Source organism: Balearica regulorum, unplaced genomic scaffold, assembly GCF_011004875.1.
Source record: "Balearica regulorum gibbericeps isolate bBalReg1 unplaced genomic scaffold, bBalReg1.pri scaffold_126_arrow_ctg1, whole genome shotgun sequence".
Lineage (NCBI taxonomy): Eukaryota > Metazoa > Chordata > Aves > Gruiformes > Gruidae > Balearica > Balearica regulorum.
Genome location: NW_022679054.1, coordinates 1 through 22,711, shown reverse-complemented (window position 1 = coordinate 22,711; position 22,711 = coordinate 1). Strand labels below are relative to the sequence as shown.

The following is a 22,711-nucleotide window of genomic DNA, read 5'->3' as shown; positions in this document are numbered from 1 at the left end:
AGTATAAGAGGGCAGGGGAAGGGGCAGAAGAAGATGAAAGGGAAGGGGGAGGGGAAGGAGAAGAGGGAAGGGGAGAAGGAAAAGGAAGGACGAGAAGGAGAAGGAGGAGGAGGAGGAGAAGGAGAAGGAGAAGGAGAAGGAGAAGGAGAAGGAGAAGGAGAAGGAGAAGGAGAAGGAGAAGGAGAAGGAGAGGAGGAAAAGGAGAAGGGGGAGAAGAAGGGGAAAGGGAAGGGAAAGAGGATAGTGAAGGGGGAGGGCAAGGGGGAGGGCAAGGGCAAGGGGAAGCCTCCACATTGCTTTCTCTCCCCAGGCCTTTAGCAGAGCTGTGGAGGCACAAAGGGGCTGGAGGCGTGGCAGCCATTGGGCCTGGCTGGCTCCAAGCCCCTGGGGCAGCCCCACTCATGCCCAGGGAGGCTGCGGGTCTGCAAACGTTCCCCGGGCTGCATGTCCTGCAGGCAGGGCCCTCGGAGCTCAGCTGCAGGACCTTGTGCGGCCAGAGCTGCCAGGGCTGAGGGCAGTTCAGCCTGGCTCTGCCGGGGCCGTGCGGCTAGTCTGTCTCGGCTCGGGTGCGGGGTACGCGCAGGGCGAGGGAGCCCTGCAGCCCATGCAGGGTCTTGAAAGGAACAATGGAGAGGCAGGTGTTGGGTGCAGGATTGTTTTATTGCAAGGGCAGGAAAGCACGCACTGGAGAAAGACACATAAGGCAGAGGCCGGCAGGTTGTCGCCCCGGGCTTCAAGCGAGGTGTTCCTTCAGGCTTCTCCCAGGCGGTGGCTGTTGCAGAGACAAGCAAGTGCCCTGTGGGACGATGGTGGAGTCATGCACCTGGGCACGAGCAGGAGCAATTAGGAGGAGAGGCGGCACAGAGAGAGGAGGGGGAAAGGAGAGAGCGTGCGAGGCTGAGGTGGCCCAGGGGCTTTGGGGTTGTGGGTGCTGGGTCTAGCAGGGCCCACAGGTGTCCCAGAGCTTCTTGCTGTAGCGGGGCAAGACGCAAGGGCTGCAGGCGGGAGAAGCGTAGGGTCTGCCAAAGGTGCAGAGGCCCCCCGAGCCCAGGGTGGCCCCGGCGCCGTAGAGGCCTCCCAGCCCCAGGGAGCCCCCAAAGGCGGGTGCTCCGGAGGAGCCCACCACGGCTTGCTGGGGGAAGGAGCTGAGGATGGGGCCGGGGAAGGTGACGACCACGGGGGGCGGCTGGATGAAGGCCGTCGAGTCGGGGCACTGCCGGGCGCACAGCTCGTTGCAGCTCTCAGCGATGGGCTGGGGGACGGCGACGCTGGTTTTCGGTGGGCTCAGGTCGTAGCAAGACATCTTGGCGCGAGAGAGCTGAGCCTGAAACACACGGCCCCAAGGCCAGGAGTCACGAGCCAGCAGGAGACGCCCCGGCGCAGCAGTGCCCTGTTCCTGTTGCCAGGGCTGCCCTGGAGCTGGAGGGGCCAGAGCCACCGCCTTGCCCGCACTGCCTGCTCCTCGCCCTCTGCCCAGCCAGCCCCCCTCAGCGCCCAGCTCTCCGCACCCCTCGCCTTGCCCTCTCTCTGCATGCGTACAGAGGGCACACAAGCCCTCCCCGAGAGCCTGTGCAGGGCCCGGCTCTGCGTGTCCCAGCCACGGGGCTCCTTCCTCCTCCCGCCGGGGCTCAGCCCGCCCTGGCTGTCCGAGCCTGCTGCCAGCACGCCCGCTGCCGGCAGAGCTCTCCTGGCCAGGGAGGCCCCACGCCGGCCCCTGCCAGAGGAGGCAGAGAGCCGCAGGCACCCACCTACCCTTTTCCTGAGCAGAGCAGAGCAGAGCAGAGCGAGGCAGGAGCGGCGGATGCCAGCGCTCAGCCAGGGCGGCGCTTTTATGCCGGGCTGGCGAGCGTGGGGAGGAGCTGGCCACGTTGGGGGCACGTGGCCCGTGGCGGCCGAAGCCCGGCCTCCTCCCTGCGTGGCACGGGGCTGTTTTGCTGACGCCGTTTCCTCACCAGCCCCAACCCGCTCTATCAGCCCCTGCAATTACCCGGCTCGGACGCTTGCCAGCTGCCACCAAATGGGCCAAATGAGCCCCGCTGTCTTTTCATTATCTCGGTGTGTAAGAGGGCACGCAGCGTGACAAAGGCTGACTGCAAGCGCCCTGCGTGCCATAGCTCTTCCCCAAGGGCTTGGTCTCGGTCTCGGGGCGGCCCCATGCCTTCTTTGCAGACAGACCAACAGGCAAAACCAGGGTCCGGGCGCTAGCCAAGAAAGCAGCCTAGCAAAGGCTTCCCGCGTGCCAGCGACTGCATGACTTATGCCGTGTGGCCATTATCTGCAGAGGCGCGAGCTTACGAAATGCCAAATCAAAGGCACTCCTCTCGGGCACTGCTCGCTCAGCACCAGGCATGGCTCGCCAGCCCAACAGAACCGGCTTCCATCCGCCTGCAGGTGTTGTGTTGGCCATTGATGTCTGCAAGCGTGGGGGAGAAAGACCCCTGCTGCTCTTGCCCCAGGCACGTGATGCAAGGAGCACAGACCCCACCTGGGCCCGTGTGGCACAGGCTCCTTCCAGCCCTCTCCCAGCCCCGCCGGCCCCTCGCAAGTCTCCTGGGAGCTCCATTGCTGGGGGACGGTGCTGGGCAGGGACTTCCCTCAGGGTGCTGGGGACATGGGAGCCCTGTCTGAATGCACAGCCGTAGCACCCCTGGCTGGGCTGGCCCCGCTGGCACTCGTGGGCGGCTCTCCTCCCGGCAGAGCCTGGCTGCCAGCACGGGGCAGGGGTGTCTTCCAAGTACAAGACAGGCAAGGAGGATGCGCAGAAGCACGGCCCTCTCCTGCCGCGCGCAGCCCCAGCAGGGAGATGCCTGCTGTCATTGAGCCCACGAAGCAGAAAGGGGAGGAAAGCCTCGGAAGCGGCATGTGCTGGTCTGGCGAGGGGATGCTGACTCAGGGAGGGGCAGGAGCAGGACAGCCCTGTCATCGTAGTCGGCAGGAGGGAGTGCCGCCTCTGCAGATTGGCCCGGGTGGTGCTGAGCAATGGCGGGGCCACTATAAAAGCTCTGCCTCCTCCAGGCTCTCCCTATCACCGCTCTGGCCGCCTTCTCCTCGAGGAACAGGGTAAGTCTGCGAGCGCTTCTCCTCCTGGCCCCCTGCTCGGGCCCCAGCCCCTGCGCCTGCCTCGGGCGCTCCCCTCTGCTGCTCGCTTGCAATCTCTGCCCTCTTGCAGAGCACCCACCCATCCCGCGCCACGATGTCTTGCTACGACCTGAGCCCACCGAAAACCAGCGTCGCCGTCCCCCAGCCCATCGCTGAGAGCTGCAACGAGCTGTGCGCCCGGCAGTGCCCCGACTCGACGGCCTTCATCCAGCCGCCCCCCGTGGTCGTCACCTTCCCCGGCCCCATCCTCAGCTCCTTCCCCCAGCAAGCCGTGGTGGGCTCCTCCGGAGCACCCGCCTTTGGGGGCTCCCTGGGGCTGGGAGGCCTCTACGGCGCCGGGGCCACCCTGGGCTCGGGGGGCCTCTGCACCTTTGGCAGACCCTACGCTTCTCCCGCCTGCAGCCCTTGCGTCTTGCCCCGCTACAGCAAGAAGCTCTGGGACACCTGTGGGCCCTGCTAGACCCAGCCCAGCCCCAGGCGCTGCCCCCAGCCCAAACACCAACGCTACCACCACCCATGCAGGCCTGAGCTGGCGGGCACGGGGCGCGGAGGACTGCTGAGCATCCCCAGCCCTAGCCAACGCCTGGGCCGCTGGCCGTGCCGCACACCCTCGGCCCTTCCCTGCCCTCTTCTCCTGCCCTCTGCTCTCCTCCCCTCCGCTCTCCTCCCAGCTCTCAAGACGGGGCAGGAGCTGCACCCAAAAGGCTCTGCGTGGCCCATGCCACAAGTCCTGGGCACCTGGAACGCCGCACCAAGGGGGCTCCCGGAGCCAGAAGCGATGCTCTGGAGAAGATCCCTCTGCCTCCCCCAACACCGGGCAAACAGCCTCTCTGGGACTTGCCCACCTTCTCTCTGACAATCTCTCCTGCCCCTCTGGGCACAATAAAGCTCTCCTGCATCCAAGTCCTGCCTCCCTCTCTCCTTCTGCCCAGTTGGGAAGATCCCCGGGGTGGGTTCCAGCAGGTGTGGGCGGGCACCTGCTGGTCCTGAGATGCCCAAGCGAGGTGAGGGGCGTCTGTGTCGGGAGAGGGAGGATGCAGGCAGCCGGCTAGCGGGGAGAGCGAGCCTTTTGGTGGGGCTTGCAGGGGCTGGGGAAAGGGCAGAGAGCAGGACGGGCACTGCCAGTGCTCCTTTGCCTGGCCGCCTCAGCCTGGGAGGGGCACCAGCTCCGCCAGGTCCCGCAGCTCCGCAGAAGCACGGCAGCATCTCCGGGCGTCTGCAGAGAGGAGGCTGGACGAGAGGCAGCGTTAATGCCCGCGCTTGGGAAACGGCCGGCCGTCGATCGCTGGAGAGCAGCTTGTCAGGAAAGGCCGTGGGGGTGCTGGGGGACACCGAGGTGAGCGTGAGCGGCAACCTGCCTTTGGGCAAAGGGGGCCAGCGGTGTCCTGGCCTGCCTGCGGAGGAGTGTGGACGGAGGCGGAGGGAGGGGAATCCTTGTCCTCCACCCAGGCCTGGCGAGGCCACCCCTGCAGGTGCTGTGTCGAGGGCTGGGCTCCCCAGCACAGGAGAGACGTGGGGCTACTGGGGACAGTCCAGCAAAGGGCCCCACGCAGATGGTTAAAGGGAGAGGGAGCTGGTGTCCTCTGGGGAGAGCCTGAGAGAGCTGGGACTGTTTCTGCTGGCCCCGGGGAGGCTCAGGGCATCTCATCAATGTCCGCACGTGCCTGAAGGGCATCAAGGCGTCAAGCAGATGGAGCCAGGCTCTTCTCAGAGATGCCCGGTGCCCGAGGGCGCAAGAGGCAATGGGCACCAACTGAAAGACCAGAGGCTCGGCGTCAACATCCCAAACCAGCGTGTGACTGTGAGGATGACCGAGCACTGGCACAGCTTTCCCCGGGAGGTTGTGGAGTCTCCGTCCTTGGAGAGGTGCAAAAGCTGTCTGGACATGGTGCTGGGCAGCCAGCTCTGGGTGACCCTGCTTGAGGCAGCAGCATGAGAAGATGCCCAGCAAAGGCTCCTCCCACAGTAATCCCCCTGTACTTTCTGTGCTTGAAGGTCTGCGGCGGCGGCGAACCAAGGAGCAGTGAGCGCGTTGGTGTGCGCTGTGGGTGAGATGTGGAAGGGGAAGTATAAGAGGGCAGGGGAAGGGGCAGAAGAAGATGAAAGGGAAGGGGGAGGGGAAGGAGAAGAGGGAAGGGGAGAAGGAAAAGGAAGGACGAGAAGGAGAAGGAGGAGGAGGAGGAGAAGGAGAAGGAGAAGGAGAAGGAGAAGGAGAAGGAGAAGGAGAAGGAGAAGGAGAAGGAGAAGGAGAAGGAGAAGGAGAAGGAGAGGAGGAAAAGGAGAAGGGGGAGAAGAAGGGGAAAGGGAAGGGAAAGAGGATAGTGAAGGGGGAGGGCAAGGGGGAGGGCAAGGGGGAGGGCAAGGGCAAGGGGAAGCCTCCACATTGCTTTCTCTCCCCAGGCCTTTAGCAGAGCTGTGGAGGCACAAAGGGGCTGGAGGCGTGGCAGCCATTGGGCCTGGCTGGCTCCAAGCCCCTGGGGCAGCCCCACTCATGCCCAGGGAGGCTGCGGGTCTGCAAACGTTCCCCGGGCTGCATGTCCTGCAGGCAGGGCCCTCGGAGCTCAGCTGCAGGACCTTGTGCGGCCAGAGCTGCCAGGGCTGAGGGGTCTCCCCAAAGGCAGTTCAGCCTGGCTCTGCCGGGGCCGTGCGGCTAGTCTGTCTCGGCTCGGGTGCGGGGTACGTGCAGGGCGAGGGAGCCCTGCAGCCCATGCAGGGTCTTGAAAGGAACAATGGAGAGGCAGGTGTTGGGTGCAGGATTGTTTTATTGCAAGGGCAGGAAAGCACGCACTGGAGAAAGACACATAAGGCAGAGGCCGGCAGGTTGTCGCCCCGGGCTTCAAGCGAGGTGTTCCTTCAGGCTTCTCCCAGGCGGTGGCTGTTGCAGAGACAAGCAAGTGCCCTGTGGGACGATGGTGGAGTCATGCACCTGGGCACGAGCAGGAGCAATTAGGAGGAGAGGCGGCACAGAGAGAGGAGGGGAGAAAGGAGAGAGCGTGCGAGGCTGAGGTGGCCCAGGGGCTTTGGGGTTGTGGGTGCTGGGTCTAGCAGGGCCCACAGGTGTCCCAGAGCTTCTTGCTGTAGCGGGGCAAGACGCAAGGGCTGCAGGCGGGAGAAGCGTAGGGTCTGCCAAAGGTGCAGAGGCCCCCCGAGCCCAGGGTGGCCCCGGCGCCGTAGAGGCCTCCCAGCCCCAGGGAGCCCCCAAAGGCGGGTGCTCCGGAGGAGCCCACCACGGCTTGCTGGGGGAAGGAGCTGAGGATGGGGCCGGGGAAGGTGACGACCACGGGGGGCGGCTGGATGAAGGCCGTCGAGTCGGGGCACTGCCGGGCGCACAGCTCGTTGCAGCTCTCAGCGATGGGCTGGGGGACGGCGACGCTGGTTTTCGGTGGGCTCAGGTCGTAGCAAGACATCTTGGCGCGAGAGAGCTGAGCCTGAAACACACGGCCCCAAGGCCAGGAGTCACGAGCCAGCAGGAGACGCCCCGGCGCAGCAGTGCCCTGTTCCTGTTGCCAGGGCTGCCCTGGAGCTGGAGGGGCCAGAGCCACCGCCTTGCCCGCACTGCCTGCTACTCGCCCTCTGCCCAGCCAGCCCCCCTCAGCGCCCAGCTCTCCGCACCCCTCGCCTTGCCCTCTCTCCGCATGCGTACAGAGGGCACACAAGCCCTCCCCGAGAGCCTGTGCAGGGCCCGGCTCTGCGTGTCCCAGCCACGGGGCTCCTTCCTCCTCCCGCCGGGGCTCAGCCCGCCCTGGCTGTCCGAGCCTGCTGCCAGCACGCCCGCTGCCGGCAGAGCTCTCCTGGCCAGGGAGGCCCCACGCCGGCCCCTGCCAGAGGAGGCAGAGAGCCGCAGGCACCCACCTACCCTTTTTGCTGAGCAGAGCAGAGCAGAGCAGAGCGAGGCAGGAGCGGCGGATGCCAGCGCTCAGCCAGGGCGGCGCTTTTATGCCGGGCTGGCGAGCGTGGGGAGGAGCTGGCCACGTTGGGGGCACGTGGCCCGTGGCGGCCGAAGCCCGGCCTCCTCCCTGCGTGGCACGGGGCTGTTTTGCTGACGCCGTTTCCTCACCAGCCCCAACCCGCTCTATCAGCCCCTGCAATTACCTGGCTCGGACGCTTGCCAGCTGCCACCAAATGGGCCAAATGAGCCCCGCTGTCTTTTCATTATCTCGGTGTGTAAGAGGGCACGCAGCGTGACAAAGGCTGACTGCAAGCGCCCTGCGTGCCATAGCTCTTCCCCAAGGGCTTGGTCTCGGGGCGGCCCCATGCCTTCTTTGCAGACAGACCAACAGGCAAAACCAGGGTCCGGGCGCTAGCCAAGAAAGCAGCCTAGCAAAGGCTTCCCGCGTGCCAGCGACTGCATGACTTATGCCGTGTGGCCATTATCTGCAGAGGCGCGAGCTTACGAAATGCCAAATCAAAGGCACTCCTCTCGGGCACTGCTCGCTCAGCACCAGGCATGGCTCGCCAGCCCAACAGAACCGGCTTCCATCCGCCTGCAGGTGTTGTGTTGGCCATTGATGTCTGCAAGCGTGGGGGAGAAAGACCCCTGCTGCTCTTGCCCCAGGCACGTGATGCAAGGAGCACAGACCCCACCTGGGCCCGTGTGGCACAGGCTCCTTCCAGCCCTCTCCCAGCCCCGCCGGCCCCTCGCAAGTCTCCTGGGAGCTCCATTGCTGGGGGACGGTGCTGGGCAGGGACTTCCCTCAGGGTGCTGGGGACATGGGAGCCCTGTCTGAATGCACAGCCGTAGCACCCCTGGCTGGGCTGGCCCCGCTGGCACTCGTGGGCGGCTCTCCTCCCGGCAGAGCCTGGCTGCCCGCACGGGGCAGGGGTGTCTTCCAAGTACAAGACAGGCAAGGAGGATGCGCAGAAGCACGGCCCTCTCCTGCCGCGCGCAGCCCCAGCAGGGAGATGCCTGCTGTCATTGAGCCCACGAAGCAGAAAGGGGAGGAAAGCCTCGGAAGCGGCATGTGCTGGTCTGGCGAGGGGATGCTGACTCAGGGAGGGGCAGGAGCAGGACAGCCCTGTCATCGTAGTCGGCAGGAGGGAGTGCCGCCTCTGCAGATTGGCCCGGGTGGTGCTGAGCAATGGCGGGGCCACTATAAAAGCTCTGCCTCCTCCAGGCTCTCCCTATCACCGCTCTGGCCGCCTTCTCCTCGAGGAACAGGGTAAGTCTGCGAGCGCTTCTCCTCCTGGCCCCCTGCTCGGGCCCCAGCCCCTGCGCCTGCCTCGGGCGCTCCCCTCTGCTGCTCGCTTGCAATCTCTGCCCTCTTGCAGAGCACCCACCCATCCCGCGCCACGATGTCTTGCTACGACCTGAGCCCACCGAAAACCAGCGTCGCCGTCCCCCAGCCCATCGCTGAGAGCTGCAACGAGCTGTGCGCCCGGCAGTGCCCCGACTCGACGGCCTTCATCCAGCCGCCCCCCGTGGTCGTCACCTTCCCCGGCCCCATCCTCAGCTCCTTCCCCCAGCAAGCCGTGGTGGGCTCCTCCGGAGCACCCGCCTTTGGGGGCTCCCTGGGGCTGGGAGGCCTCTACGGCGCCGGGGCCACCCTGGGCTCGGGGGGCCTCTGCACCTTTGGCAGACCCTACGCTTCTCCCGCCTGCAGCCCTTGCGTCTTGCCCCGCTACAGCAAGAAGCTCTGGGACACCTGTGGGCCCTGCTAGACCCAGCCCAGCCCCAGGCGCTGCCCCCAGCCCAAACACCAACGCTACCACCACCCATGCAGGCCTGAGCTGGCGGGCACGGGGCGCGGAGGACTGCTGAGCATCCCCAGCCCCAGCCAACGCCTGGGCCGCTGGCCGTGCCGCACACCCTCGGCCCTTCCCTGCCCTCTTCTCCTGCCCTCTGCTCTCCTCCCCTCCGCTCTCCTCCCAGCTCTCAAGACGGGGCAGGAGCTGCACCCAAAAGGCTCTGCGTGGCCCATGCCACAAGTCCTGGGCACCTGGAACGCCGCACCAAGGGGGCTCCCGGAGCCAGAAGCGATGCTCTGGAGAAGATCCCTCTGCCTCCCCCAACACCGGGCAAACAGCCTCTCTGGGACTTGCCCACCTTCTCTCTGACAATCTCTCCTGCCCCTCTGGGCACAATAAAGCTCTCCTGCATCCAAGTCCTGCCTCCCTCTCTCCTTCTGCCAAGTTGGGAAGATCCCCGGGGTGGGTTCCAGCAGGTGTGGGCGGGCACCTGCTGGTCCTGAGATGCCCAAGCGAGGTGAGGGGCGTCTGTGTCGGGAGAGGGAGGATGCAGGCAGCCGGCTAGCGGGGAGAGCGAGCCTTTTGGTGGGGCTTGCAGGGGCTGGGGAAAGGGCAGAGAGCAGGACGGGCACTGCCAGTGCTCCTTTGCCTGGCCGCCTCAGCCTGGGAGGGGCACCAGCTCCGCCAGGTCCCGCAGCTCCGCAGAAGCACGGCAGCATCTCCGGGCGTCTGCAGAGAGGAGGCTGGACGAGAGGCAGCGTTAATGCCCGCGCTTGGGAAACGGCCGGCCGTCGATCGCTGGAGAGCAGCTTGTCAGGAAAGGCCGTGGGGGTGCTGGGGGACACCGAGGTGAGCGTGAGCGGCAACCTGCCTTTGGGCAAAGGGGGCCAGCGGTGTCCTGGCCTGCCTGCGGAGGAGTGTGGACGGAGGCGGAGGGAGGGGAATCCTTGTCCTCCACCCAGGCCTGGCGAGGCCACCCCTGCAGGTGCTGTGTCGAGGGCTGGGCTCCCCAGCACAGGAGAGACGTGGGGCTACTGGGGACAGTCCAGCAAAGGGCCCCACGCAGATGGTTAAAGGGAGAGGGAGCTGGTGTCCTCTGGGGAGAGCCTGAGAGAGCTGGGACTGTTTCTGCTGGCCCCGGGGAGGCTCAGGGCATCTCATCAATGTCCGCACGTGCCTGAAGGGCATCAAGGCGTCAAGCAGATGGAGCCAGGCTCTTCTCAGAGATGCCCGGTGCCCGAGGGCGCAAGAGGCAATGGGCACCAACTGAAAGACCAGAGGCTCGGCGTCAACATCCCAAAACAGCGTGTGACTGTGAGGATGACCGAGCACTGGCACAGCTTTCCCCGGGAGGTTGTGGAGTCTCCGTCCTTGGAGAGGTGCAAAAGCTGTCTGGACATGGTGCTGGGCAGCCAGCTCTGGGTGACCCTGCTTGAGGCAGCAGCATGAGAAGATGCCCAGCAAAGGCTCCTCCCACAGTAATCCCCCTGTACTTTCTGTGCTTGAAGGTCTGCGGCGGCGGCGAACCAAGGAGCAGTGAGCGCGTTGGTGTGCGCTGTGGGTGAGATGTGGAAGGGGAAGTATAAGAGGGCAGGGGAAGGGGCAGAAGAAGATGAAAGGGAAGGGGGAGGGGAAGGAGAAGAGGGAAGGGGAGAAGGAAAAGGAAGGACGAGAAGGAGAAGGAGGAGAAGGAGAAGGAGAAGGAGAAGGAGAAGGAGAAGGAGAAGGAGAAGGAGAAGGAGAAGGAGAAGGAGAAGGAGAAGGAGAGGAGGAAAAGGAGAAGGGGGAGAAGAAGGGGAAAGGGAAGGGAAAGAGGATAGTGAAGGGGTAGGGCAAGGGGGAGGGCAAGGGGGAGGGCAAGGGCAAGGGGAAGCCTCCACATTGCTTTCTCTCCCCAGGCCTTTAGCAGAGCTGTGGAGGCACAAAGGGGCTGGAGGCGTGGCAGCCATTGGGCCTGGCTGGCTCCAAGCCCCTGGGGCAGCCCCACTCATGCCCAGGGAGGCTGCGGGTCTGCAAACGTTCCCCGGGCTGCATGTCCTGCAGGCAGGGCCCTCGGAGCTCAGCTGCAGGACCTTGTGCGGCCAGAGCTGCCAGGGCTGAGGGGTCTCCCCAAAGGCAGTTCAGCCTGGCTCTGCCGGGGCCGTGCGGCTAGTCTGTCTCGGCTCGGGTGCGGGGTACGCGCAGGGCGAGGGAGCCCTGCAGCCCATGCAGGGTCTTGAAAGGAACAATGGAGAGGCAGGTGTTGGGTGCAGGATTGTTTTATTGCAAGGGCAGGAAAGCACGCACTGGAGAAAGACACATAAGGCAGAGGCCGGCAGGTTGTCGCCCCGGGCTTCAAGCGAGGTGTTCCTTCAGGCTTCTCCCAGGCGGTGGCTGTTGCAGAGACAAGCAAGTGCCCTGTGGGACGATGGTGGAGTCATGCACCTGGGCACGAGCAGGAGCAATTAGGAGGAGAGGCGGCACAGAGAGAGGAGGGGAGAAAGGAGAGAGCGTGCGAGGCTGAGGTGGCCCAGGGGCTTTGGGGTTGTGGGTGCTGGGTCTAGCAGGGCCCACAGGTGTCCCAGAGCTTCTTGCTGTAGCGGGGCAAGACGCAAGGGCTGCAGGCGGGAGAAGCGTAGGGTCTGCCAAAGGTGCAGAGGCCCCCCGAGCCCAGGGTGGCCCCGGCGCCGTAGAGGCCTCCCAGCCCCAGGGAGCCCCCAAAGGCGGGTGCTCCGGAGGAGCCCACCACGGCTTGCTGGGGGAAGGAGCTGAGGATGGGGCCGGGGAAGGTGACGACCACGGGGGGCGGCTGGATGAAGGCCGTCGAGTCGGGGCACTGCCGGGCGCACAGCTCGTTGCAGCTCTCAGCGATGGGCTGGGGGACGGCGACGCTGGTTTTCGGTGGGCTCAGGTCGTAGCAAGACATCTTGGCGCGAGAGAGCTGAGCCTGAAACACACGGCCCCAAGGCCAGGAGTCATGAGCCAGCAGGAGACGCCCCGGCGCAGCAGTGCCCTGTTCCTGTTGCCAGGGCTGCCCTGGAGCTGGAGGGGCCAGAGCCACCGCCTTGCCCGCACTGCCTGCTACTCGCCCTCTGCCCAGCCAGCCCCCCTCAGCGCCCAGCTCTCCGCACCCCTCGCCTTGCCCTCTCTCTGCATGCGTACAGAGGGCACACAAGCCCTCCCCGAGAGCCTGTGCAGGCCCCGGCTCTGCGTGTCCCAGCCACGGGGCTCCTTCCTCCTCCCGCCGGGGCTCAGCCCGCCCTGGCTGTCCGAGCCTGCTGCCAGCACGCCCGCTGCCGGCAGAGCTCTCCTGGCCAGGGAGGCCCCACGCCGGCCCCTGCCAGAGGAGGCAGAGAGCCGCAGGCACCCACCTACCCTTTTTGCTGAGCAGAGCAGAGCAGAGCAGAGCGAGGCAGGAGCGGCGGATGCCAGCGCTCAGCCAGGGCGGCGCTTTTATGCCGGGCTGGCGAGCGTGGGGAGGAGCTGGCCACGTTGGGGGCACGTGGCCCGTGGCGGCCGAAGCCCGGCCTCCTCCCTGCGTGGCACGGGGCTGTTTTGCTGACGCCGTTTCCTCACCAGCCCCAACCCGCTCTATCAGCCCCTGCAATTACCCGGCTCGGACGCTTGCCAGCTGCCACCAAATGGGCCAAATGAGCCCCGCTGTCTTTTCATTATCTCGGTGTGTAAGAGGGCACGCAGCGTGACAAAAACTGACTGCAAGCGCCCTGCGTGCCATAGCTCTTCCCCAAGGGCTTGGTCTCGGGGCGGCCCCATGCCTTCTTTGCAGACAGACCAACAGGCAAAACCAGGGTCCGGGCGCTAGCCAAGAAAGCAGCCTAGCAAAGGCTTCCCGCGTGCCAGCGACTGCATGACTTATGCCGTGTGGCCATTATCTGCAGAGGCGCGAGCTTACGAAATGCCAAATCAAAGGCACTCCTCTCGGGCACTGCTCGCTCAGCACCAGGCATGGCTCGCCAGCCCAACAGAACCGGCTTCCATCCGCCTGCAGGTGTTGTGTTGGCCATTGATGTCTGCAAGCGTGGGGGAGAAAGACCCCTGCTGCTCTTGCCCCAGGCACGTGATGCAAGGAGCACAGACCCCACCTGGGCCCGTGTGGCACAGGCTCCTTCCAGCCCTCTCCCAGCCCCGCCGGCCCCTCGCAAGTCTCCTGGGAGCTCCATTGCTGGGGGACGGTGCTGGGCAGGGACTTCCCTCAGGGTGCTGGGGACATGGGAGCCCTGTCTGAATGCACAGCCGTAGCACCCCTGGCTGGGCTGGCCCCGCTGGCACTCGTGGGCGGCTCTCCTCCCGGCAGAGCCTGGCTGCCCGCACGGGGCAGGGGTGTCTTCCAAGTACAAGACAGGCAAGGAGGATGCGCAGAAGCACGGCCCTCTCCTGCCGCGCGCAGCCCCAGCAGGGAGATGCCTGCTGTCATTGAGCCCACGAAGCAGAAAGGGGAGGAAAGCCTCGGAAGCGGCATGTGCTGGTCTGGCGAGGGGATGCTGACTCAGGGAGGGGCAGGAGCAGGACAGCCCTGTCATCGTAGTCGGCAGGAGGGAGTGCCGCCTCTGCAGATTGGCCCGGGTGGTGCTGAGCAATGGCGGGGCCACTATAAAAGCTCTGCCTCCTCCAGGCTCTCCCTATCACCGCTCTGGCCGCCTTCTCCTCGAGGAACAGGGTAAGTCTGCGAGCGCTTCTCCTCCTGGCCCCCTGCTCGGGCCCCAGCCCCTGCGCCTGCCTCGGGCGCTCCCCTCTGCTGCTCGCTTGCAATCTCTGCCCTCTTGCAGAGCACCCACCCATCCCGCGCCACGATGTCTTGCTACGACCTGAGCCCACCGAAAACCAGCGTCGCCGTCCCCCAGCCCATCGCTGAGAGCTGCAACGAGCTGTGCGCCCGGCAGTGCCCCGACTCGACGGCCTTCATCCAGCCGCCCCCCGTGGTCGTCACCTTCCCCGGCCCCATCCTCAGCTCCTTCCCCCAGCAAGCCGTGGTGGGCTCCTCCGGAGCACCCGCCTTTGGGGGCTCCCTGGGGCTGGGAGGCCTCTACGGCGCCGGGGCCACCCTGGGCTCGGGGGGCCTCTGCACCTTTGGCAGACCCTACGCTTCTCCCGCCTGCAGCCCTTGCGTCTTGCCCCGCTACAGCAAGAAGCTCTGGGACACCTGTGGGCCCTGCTAGACCCAGACCTAGAGCTTTCATATCTGTTCATGAATGAAGAATCTTTCTGGAATCTGTTCATCAAAAATGTTGCAACTCTTAATATTTTGTATAAAGCTTTTATTTTTATTTTCTTAATCTATTACTTTCACTCTTTTTTCACAGATCTGTTCCCTAATATGCATTTTTGTAAATCTTTTGTATCTTACATCTCTATTCTTCTTTCACTTAATACTTGTCTTTAGTTTTTATGTCATGTTTGTCATGTTAACTGCCATATTTATTTAGCTTTTGTTGAAGTTTAATCTTGACAACTGTAAGAGTAGAAATTTTTAGCTTCACTTTTTCATTTCTTGTTCCCTTGTTTTCCTTGTTTGGTGTACTCTGATTTATTCAGCATGTTTTTCCCAATAAATCTTTCTTGCATTATTTATTTATTTATTTATTTATTTATTTATTTATTTTTATACTAAGCATTGTTGAGGATTCATTGTACTTTATACCTGTTGATCATACCGACAATATTATGCTCCACTGGTAGTCCATATTCTCTGTTTCCTTCGAAAGATGTGGTACATTCCGTCTTCCTATGTGTTCTGTACTAATGATTTTTTTGAGTAATACTTTTTATTTCTGGCCAATTAAGTATACATTTAGTGGAGAGAGCAACAAAGTTAAAGTTTAAAAATAGTTGTTTCCATCCTGTCCCTATTTTCTTGCTCTTAAGTATTTTATCTTGAAAAATTATCTCCTGCATCTTACTCCTTTAATATTTTTTTTTGTCTCTTCTACTTAGTTGATATTAATTAGCATCTGATCCTCAATATATTTTAAAATACATTATGACTTTTCTGAATTTTTTTATGATCTCTGCTATCATGATATTAAACCTTTGCTTTCTTTACTTTCCATTAAAATACATTCTAAATTCTCTCCCATGATAAATTTTGTCAGACTTTCTAAGTTTTAAGAGGTACTTAAAATACACTGAGAAGAGGTACTTAAAGTACACTAATAAATCTCCACACCAGTGAAATACTCCTGTCTCTCATTTAAAATGTAGAAATTACAATTAATTTTGAAAATATCACCTTTCAACTCTCTTAATCTCCTGTCTTTAATATCTAGCTTTTCAACTTCACCCTTTCTGGTTTCTTAAAGTTCTAGAAGAGATGCTGGAAAGAACAGGAAGTTTTTATCGCAGTCCTTCTGACGAAGGGAACTGTAGACACTCTGTGAAAGGAGCAGACTACCCTGGATGACACAGCAGGGAAAGTGGGGCAGGGACAGACCTGGCCAGCCCCAGCGGCTATGAACCACAACCTGATTAGGGGAATGATATGACTGACAGTGGCTCCCTGTTTAGTCTGATGGGATTAATCACCACTGGGACAGGCAAGTCACATTATAACAACAAAACAGCATGCATAAATCATTAGTCAGTGTTTCTAAAGTGCTTTGATATCCTTTGTTCCTGAGTTGCTTGAGAAAATCTGCAATAAGCACTTTTTTTCCCACGGGAACCCCCAAAAGACATTTTGTAATTCAGAGACCATTTAAATCACAATGTTATTAAATACAAAGTAGTGCTACCAAGTGGAGAGAGGAAATAGAGGACTTTGATGTGGAGAGGGTTTGTTGTCCTGAGGCAGAGCAATGACGCATAACTTGCTCTGACTTGCAGACTTTGCAGTAAAATTTAAATCTAGGCAAGGAAGTCACCCCCAAGCTGGGAGGTGTGGATTGTAGTAATTCACTTTCTATGCCTGGAGAATGCTTTTTGTCTTCCCCTGCAATAAATGCAAGGCATTTTTTGTTGGGGAAACAGTCACTTCAGTCAGCTGTTGTTTCCATTTACTTCCCCAGTCACGACTCCTCTCAAACCACAACAATACAATACAGAAAAAAAACGTACTCAGAAATCTAAACACAATTCCTTCGTCACCTGAAGAGAAAACAAAAATATTGGGGTGAAACTGTATCACAAAAATAAATATTTAGCTTAGACATTGCAGGAATTAATACCAGATATTTCAGCTCTGGGGGCTTCTGAGATGACAATGAGAAGGGTCTGTAAAAACATTGGTAAAAACCTAAAAATTGGAATAAAAGATACTGACTGTCCTCTGAAAAAGCACAAAAAAAGGGTAAATAATTACAAATGTATGTAGAATTTTTTCTGAAAAGTATAGTTTGAAATAATGACATATTTTCACCTGATATACAGCAAATGTGACAACTTATACTAACAGAGGATTTGATCAAGAATGTTGAAAGGATTTTCTTTAATGAATGAAAAGAAGAGCTACATTAATATTGACCCATGACTTCTAATGGCACAAATCATGATCTAATTAAAGTGATGAGCACCACCTTGTTTCCTGTACATTAAAGCAAATGTGATTGTGTAACACTGAAGCGTCTAGATCACTCACACATTTTCATACATTGACACAACACCAAACATTAGCTGGGTTGAACACCAACTAATGAATGTTTGTGAAATCATTACAAAGTACTTTTTTCTCAAGAAGCCCTAGAACATACTTGATAAGAGTTAACACCCTGTGTTGGGTTTGTGTGGCAAGGTTTTGGTAGGGGCAGGGGGGAGGCTACAGGGGTGGCTTCTGTGAGAAGCTGCCAGAAGCTTCCCCTGTGTCTGATAGAGCCAATGCCAGCCGGCTCCAAGACGGACCCACCGCTGGCCAAGGCCAAGCCAATCAGCGCCTCTGTGATAACATAGTGAAGAAGGAAAAAAAACAGTTAGAGAGCGCTTTTTGCAGCTGGCGAGAGGAGTGAGAAGATGTAAGAAACTCTGCAGACACCAAGGTCCGTGCAGAAGGAGGGGCAGGAGGTGCTCCAGGCGCCGGAGCAGAGATCCCCCTGCAGCCCGTGGTGAAGACCATGGTGAAGCAGGCTGTCCCCCTGCAGCCCATGGAGGGAGGATGAGGGGGTGTAGAGATTCCACCTGCAGCCCGTGGAGGACCCCACGCCGGAGCAGGTGGAGGCACCTGAAGGAGGCTGTGACCCCGTGGGAAGCCCGCGCTGGAGCAAGCTCCTGGCAGGACCTGTGGCCCCGTGGAGAGAGGAGCCCACGCCAGAGCAGGTTTGCTGGCAGGACTTGTGACCCTGTGGGGGACCCACGCTGGAGCAGTTTGGTCCTGAAGGTCTGCACCCCACGGAGGAGACCCACGCTGGAGCAGTTCGTGAAGGACTGTAGCCCATGGGAGAGACTCGTGTTGGAGAAGGTCGTGAAGGACTGTCTCCTGTGAGAGGGACTCCATGTTGGAGCAGGGGAACGATGATTGGAGTCCTCCTCCTGAGGATGAAGAAGCGGCAGAAACAATGGGTGATGAACTGACCATAACCCCCACTCCCCGTCCCCCTGTGCCGCTGAGGGGGGCGGAGGTTGAAGCTGGGAGTGAAGTTGAGCCCAGGAAGATGGGAGGGGTGGGGGCAGGTGTTTTAAGGTTTGATTTTATTTCTCATTCCTCTACTCTGTTTTGCTTAGTAATAAATACGATGAATTCCCTCTCTAAGTTTAGTCTGTTTTGCTCGTGATGATAATTAGTGAATGATCTCTCCCTGTCCTTATCTCGACCCATAAGCTTTTCGTTATACTTTTTCTCCCCTGTTTGGTGAACAAGGGGAGTGATAGAGCAGCTCTGGTGGACACCTGGCCCCCAGCCAGGGTCAACCCACCACACACCCACAACATCTAACAAAAAACCTTTATCTGCTGCTTGGATTTTTCCTCAAAATTGTACCTCTTTTGGTGGATCAGGGGCAGGGGTGGGACTTCATACATTTCTGGATGGTGATTTCTTTGGCTTCCTAGCTCAAATCACTGTCAGGAGAACCATGGGCCCCTTTAAAGCTGAATTTCAGTTCCCGCTTAAACACTTTTAGTGAAACATTGGATTGAGTTGCTACTCAAAAGACTGTTCCTCTCAATGGAAAGCTGTTAGGGAATTGTCATGTGTGTGGTATGATCTCAGCTGATATTCATGACCACTTGAAATCCATCTTAGGTCAATAAGGTCTATTTAAGTTAGGGATGGAAAAAACAAATTCCTGGGTAGTCCTAGGATAAGCTGCACTCTGTCTCCAATTACTTTACCAGATAAATTTAGGACTGTTAAGAAAAAATGTACATGTCAGCCAAAGATGAGTCTTACAAAATCTCTGAACAGACAAGCTTCTGACAACTCTGTAAAGGAAGAAGTAACATGTGGAGTCAGCTGAACGCACATGGTAATTTCAGTGAGGTCACTATAATGATACCAAGAATTAGAGTAGCCAATTAAGACCCAAGATTAAAGAAATCATGATGGTGTAACATAGACATCACACAATTTGAATAATATCATAACCATGATAAAGACAAAATTTTCATCACTCAAAGCTGTTAAACAATTTCTGTTAGGCAGCCAAATGCAACCCCGAGCACTAAGCGAGACTCAAACCCCATAGGAATGCTGAGAAACTCTATATAAGCTCCAGCCCCTGAGTTCATCCAGACACTTCTTTTGGCTTATTCTCCTTGCTGACCTTCGTGAGTATGATTTTTTTTTTTTTTCTATTTACTTAATCGGAACCTATATCAGAGTAGTTGTAGAAGATTCCTATAGGTATGCTCAGATTTTGGGCAACATTAGATTGTTTCTGTCTGTAAACACTCGTTGTGAAAGCAGTGGTAAATGCAGGATTTGGGAGGCTGGGTGTGAGTGCAGAAACTCTAAGAAATTGATTCCAGTTTCTAAAGCCAATTAAAAGCTTAAAAATCAAAGAGGAAAATACTGTTAATTCAGATAATTATTTTAATATTTTATGAAATTTATGATAAATGTATAAGATGGCCATCTTCTCAGCTGTGTTCAGTAGCATTCTTGGAGACATCAATTAACCTTCACATTTCAAACAAAGCCACATATACATGGGTCTATTTCCCTACTTTCGGGAACTCTGTGGTAGGTGAGACTGAGGTTCTTAAACTGATCTTCAGAGTGTGTGTTTGCACATAGTGTAAGACACATCCATGTGAAGCCAGAAGAAAGATCCATCTGTGTGGCCTGGTCATTCCTGGAGTGGTTTTATACGGTCAGAGACTTTGGATCTAGGTGCTCAGCTAGTCATAATCAAGTTGACCCAGGCTGCACAAGAAACATACACTAGAACACAGGAAAGCACAACATAGTAATTTTACTCATATCAGCATTTTGAACTTTATCTCATAAACCTTCCACCTTTTTATTTAGTCTTTTCCATCTCTTCCCATTGCAAAACAATCTCCACACCTGCAAGATGTCCTGCTACGACCTGAGCCCACCAAAAACCAGCGTCGCCGTCCCCCAGCCCATCGCTGAGAGCTGCAACGAGCTGTGCGCCCGGCAGTGCCCCGACTCGACGGCCTTCATCCAGCCGCCCCCCGTGGTCGTCACCTTCCCCGGCCCCATCCTCAGCTCCTTCCCCCAGCAAGCCGTGGTGGGCTCCTCCGGAGCACCCGCCTTTGGGGGCTCCCTGGGGCTGGGAGGCCTCTACGGCGCCGGGGCCACCCTGGGCTCGGGGGGCCTCTGCACCTTTGGCAGACCCTACGCTTCTCCCGCCTGCAGCCCTTGCGTCTCGCCCCGCTACAGCAAGAAGCTCTGGGACACCTGTGGGCCCTGCTAGACCCAGCCCAGCCCCAGGCGCTGCCCCCAGCCCAAACACCAACGCTACCACCACCCATGCAGGCCTGAGCTGGCAGGCACGGGGCGCGGAGGACTGCTGAGCATCCCCAGCCCCAGCCAACGCCTGGGCCGCTGGCCGTGCCGCACACCCTCGGCCCTTCCCTGCCCTCTTCTCCTGCCCTCTGCTCTCCTGCCCTCTGCTCTCCTCCCCGCTCTCAAGACGGGGCAGGAGCTGCACCCAAAAGGCTCTGCGTGGCCCATGCCACAAGTCCTGGGCACCTGGAACGCCGCACCAAGGGGGCTCCCGGAGCCAGAAGCGATGCTCTGGAGAAGATCCCTCTGCCTCCCCCAACACCGGGCAAACAGCCTCTCTGGGACTTGCCCACCTTCTCTCTGACAATCTCTCCTGCCCCTCTGGGCACAATAAAGCTCTCCTGCATCCAAGTCCTGCCTCCCTCTCTCCTTCTGCCCAGTTGGGAAGATCCCCGGGGTGGGTTCCAGCAGGTGTGGGCGGGCACCTGCTGGTCCTGAGATGCCCAAGCGAGGTGAGGGGCGTCTGTGTCGGGAGAGGGAGGATGCAGGCAGCCGGCTAGCGGGGAGAGCGAGCCTTTTGGTGGGGCTTGCAGGGGCTGGGGAAAGGGCAGAGAGCAGGATGGGCACTGCCAGTGCTCCTTTGCCTGGCCACCTCAGCCTGGGAGGGGCACCAGCTCTGCCAGGTCCTGATGCTCGTTTGCTTCTGGGCTTTACTTTGGATTGGGGAGCCCCTTCAGTTACCTGCAAGACTCCAGGGCCCCTCTTGGCTATGGGATTTCAGCCTTGTCACACTCAGAAGCAGCTAGTGCAGCCCATATTCCTTACGCCAGTACAACCAATTGCTCTGCGGTAGCTGTGGGTCATGCTAAAGTTTGGTGCTTAATCTCCTTTTTCTTTGGATTAATTATCTACATTCTTCCTATCTCGGTTCTTATTTTATGCTGTTTGAGGATATTTGTCATGGAGTAATTTAAGAAATGTGGGGATTTTAAATTTTGTCAATGAAGGAGAGGTTGGTTGTAGTGTTGTTTTCCTCTAACTTTCATTCTTATTAAAGTCCTGCTGCATAATACAATCAGATTTCTTCTTCCTCTCCTTTTAAGTGTGGCTTTGTTAACAGTCTTATAGGTTGTGAAGTTCAGCTTTTGGTATCCACTGTCTGTCTGACAGACAAAAGCAGTTCACAAAACCTGCAGAAATCGCACTCCTACTTTCATGGGGTTTTCCCCTTGTTTCCTTAGCTGATGTGGTTTTATGGTAACAAGAATATTTAGAGCTAAGAAAAGAACCCACATTTTCTTCATCATTTAATTGAGCTATTTTGTCAAAGAAATCAGAGTCCATTAACTCATCTGAGCTCAACACTCTATTCACACTGTACTTCCCATCACGGCATCTATGAACGATGGCTCAGGAAACCACCCATTCAAAGGAAAACATACAAAACATGTCAATGAGAACTAGGAATGAATTTCAAATACCACAAAGTATTTCCCACTCAGGAAAGAAACTCATCACTGGGAGGTTTTCATTTTCCCATAATAAGGTATTTTGATTTTTTAAACTTAGTTGTAGAGCTTAATTGAAAGCAAATCTGTACAGCAACATGTTTCAACATAATGATATGAATACAGAAAACTATTTTCAAGCCATTATTTGATCACTTTGCACTGACAGAAAACTTCTGCAGAGTACCTATTGAATAAAATCCTCCAAAAATAAACACTTAAGCCACACTTAAGAACTGCATGAAGGGCTGAAACAAAGTTCATTTTTTGTCATAAAACTTGGACTGCTGAGGAAGTCCAGGCTCTTCTTCCCTACACAAGATTAAATATTGCTCTGAGAGGAGGCTGAAGAACAAATGAAAAGCAGAGAGGCTCTTGTGCAACACCAAGGGGTTTTAATGTGAAGGAGAAGCATAGTACCCAATTACAGAAAATGAAGGCAATACAAGGGGAAATGTGTGAGGCAGGTATCACACTCTGGTACCAGTGCCCTGCTCAGGACACAGGGGACAGCCGAGGTGATGGAGGGATGCAGGGGATACCGAGGCTCAGCCGTGCAGCCAGGGCACACCGTGGCATAGAGGAGTGGGCTGCTGGGCACACACAGCTTCCTCCTCTCCCCATGCCAGGGCAGCTGATGCGTGCTGCTGGTCCCCGTGGCTCTTGCTCCATGTCCTCATGCCATGGGCCTTGCTTCAGGGCTGTTGCTGGTTCTGGGCAGCACCCTGGGGGCTTTAGAAAGACCCACAGCTTCCATGGTGGGACCTGCCCCACCTCTGGGCACCAGGGAGGTAATATCCCGTGCCACAGGAGGAGAAGCCAGAGCTGTAGGACCTCCCGCAATTGCCAAAGCCGCTGGACCCATACTGGCCCCCATAGCCCAGGGAGCCCCCGTAGCCCATGTCGTCTCCATAACCTAGAGAACGGCCATACCCAAGTGAGCTCCTACAGCCTCCGTAGCCTCCCAAGCCAAAGGAGCTGCCGTAGCCCCGGGAGCCCCCGTAGCCCAGGGAGCCCCCATAGCCCCCCAAACCAAAGGAGCTCCCATAGCCCTGGGAGCCCCCATAGCCCCCCAAACCAAAGGAGCTCCCATAGCCCTGGGAGCCCCCATAGCCCCGGGAGCCCCCATAGCCCCCCAAACCAAAGGAGCTCCCATAGCCAGAGGACACCCCTAAGCCCAGGGAGCTCCCATAGCTGCCCAAGGAGCCCCCATAGCCCTGGGAGCTTCGGGAACTGAAGGAACTCCCCAACCAAGCTGGGCCTGACGATCCCACAACACTCTCCTGAGGAAAAGAGCTGAGTATGGGTCCTGGGACTGTCACCACAGCTGGTGGTGGGAGGATCACTGCTCTGGAGTCGGGGCATTGCTGCACACACGGCTCATTGTAGGTCTCGGCAATTGGCTGAGGGCAGGTCACCCCACAGGGTCTGTAGGACTCGCTGTAGCAAGACATCCTTCTTGTGATGGCTGTGGATCTGCAATGCACAGCAGTAAGGAGGTTTCAGGTAAGTGAAGAAATACCAGGCTGCAAGGAGATGAACCAAGATTATTAAGCAATGACTGTGTCTCAAATATCAGAAT

The 22,711-nt window shown here is 58.2% G+C and overlaps 8 protein-coding genes across 8 annotated transcripts; 4 read left to right on the top strand and 4 right to left on the bottom strand.

Annotated features, from left to right (window-relative positions):
- Positions 1–937: 937 nt before the first annotated feature.
- On the bottom strand, positions 938–1,303 carry LOC142599773 (scale keratin-like). The gene has a single exon (XM_075741538.1). The coding sequence runs from the start codon at positions 1,301–1,303 to the stop codon at positions 938–940; it is 366 nt and encodes a 121-aa protein (XP_075597653.1).
- A 1,890-nt stretch (positions 1,304–3,193) lies between these two features.
- Positions 3,194–3,635, top strand: LOC142599771 (scale keratin-like). Its single transcript, XM_075741536.1, has one exon. The coding sequence runs from the start codon at positions 3,194–3,196 to the stop codon at positions 3,557–3,559; it is 366 nt and encodes a 121-aa protein (XP_075597651.1). The 3' UTR covers positions 3,560–3,635.
- Positions 3,636–6,140: 2,505 nt separating this feature from the next.
- LOC142599772 (scale keratin-like) lies at positions 6,141–6,506 on the bottom strand. Its single transcript, XM_075741537.1, has one exon. The coding sequence runs from the start codon at positions 6,504–6,506 to the stop codon at positions 6,141–6,143; it is 366 nt and encodes a 121-aa protein (XP_075597652.1).
- A 1,885-nt stretch (positions 6,507–8,391) lies between these two features.
- Positions 8,392–9,180, top strand: LOC142599770 (scale keratin-like). The gene has a single exon (XM_075741535.1). The coding sequence runs from the start codon at positions 8,392–8,394 to the stop codon at positions 8,755–8,757; it is 366 nt and encodes a 121-aa protein (XP_075597650.1). The 3' UTR covers positions 8,758–9,180.
- A 2,143-nt stretch (positions 9,181–11,323) lies between these two features.
- Positions 11,324–11,689, bottom strand: LOC142599768 (scale keratin-like). Its single transcript, XM_075741533.1, has one exon. The coding sequence runs from the start codon at positions 11,687–11,689 to the stop codon at positions 11,324–11,326; it is 366 nt and encodes a 121-aa protein (XP_075597648.1).
- A 1,885-nt stretch (positions 11,690–13,574) lies between these two features.
- LOC142599769 (scale keratin-like) lies at positions 13,575–13,940 on the top strand. The gene has a single exon (XM_075741534.1). It carries the CDS (start codon positions 13,575–13,577, stop codon positions 13,938–13,940), a length of 366 nt encoding a protein of 121 aa, XP_075597649.1.
- Positions 13,941–19,183: 5,243 nt separating this feature from the next.
- Positions 19,184–19,589, top strand: LOC142599766 (scale keratin-like). Its single transcript, XM_075741531.1, has one exon. It carries the CDS (start codon positions 19,224–19,226, stop codon positions 19,587–19,589), a length of 366 nt encoding a protein of 121 aa, XP_075597646.1. The 5' UTR covers positions 19,184–19,223.
- Positions 19,590–21,863: 2,274 nt separating this feature from the next.
- On the bottom strand, positions 21,864–22,583 carry LOC142599767 (uncharacterized). The gene has a single exon (XM_075741532.1). The coding sequence runs from the start codon at positions 22,581–22,583 to the stop codon at positions 21,864–21,866; it is 720 nt and encodes a 239-aa protein (XP_075597647.1).
- Positions 22,584–22,711: the final 128 nt, after the last annotated feature.

Coding starts and splice junctions, on each gene's coding strand:
- LOC142599769 (XM_075741534.1), top strand. CDS start 13,575: ATGTCTTGCTACGACCTGAGCCCACCGAAAACCAGCGTCGCCGTCCCC.
- LOC142599770 (XM_075741535.1), top strand. CDS start 8,392: ATGTCTTGCTACGACCTGAGCCCACCGAAAACCAGCGTCGCCGTCCCC.
- LOC142599771 (XM_075741536.1), top strand. CDS start 3,194: ATGTCTTGCTACGACCTGAGCCCACCGAAAACCAGCGTCGCCGTCCCC.
- LOC142599773 (XM_075741538.1), bottom strand. CDS start 1,303: ATGTCTTGCTACGACCTGAGCCCACCGAAAACCAGCGTCGCCGTCCCC.
- LOC142599768 (XM_075741533.1), bottom strand. CDS start 11,689: ATGTCTTGCTACGACCTGAGCCCACCGAAAACCAGCGTCGCCGTCCCC.
- LOC142599767 (XM_075741532.1), bottom strand. CDS start 22,583: ATGTCTTGCTACAGCGAGTCCTACAGACCCTGTGGGGTGACCTGCCCT.
- LOC142599766 (XM_075741531.1), top strand. CDS start 19,224: ATGTCCTGCTACGACCTGAGCCCACCAAAAACCAGCGTCGCCGTCCCC.
- LOC142599772 (XM_075741537.1), bottom strand. CDS start 6,506: ATGTCTTGCTACGACCTGAGCCCACCGAAAACCAGCGTCGCCGTCCCC.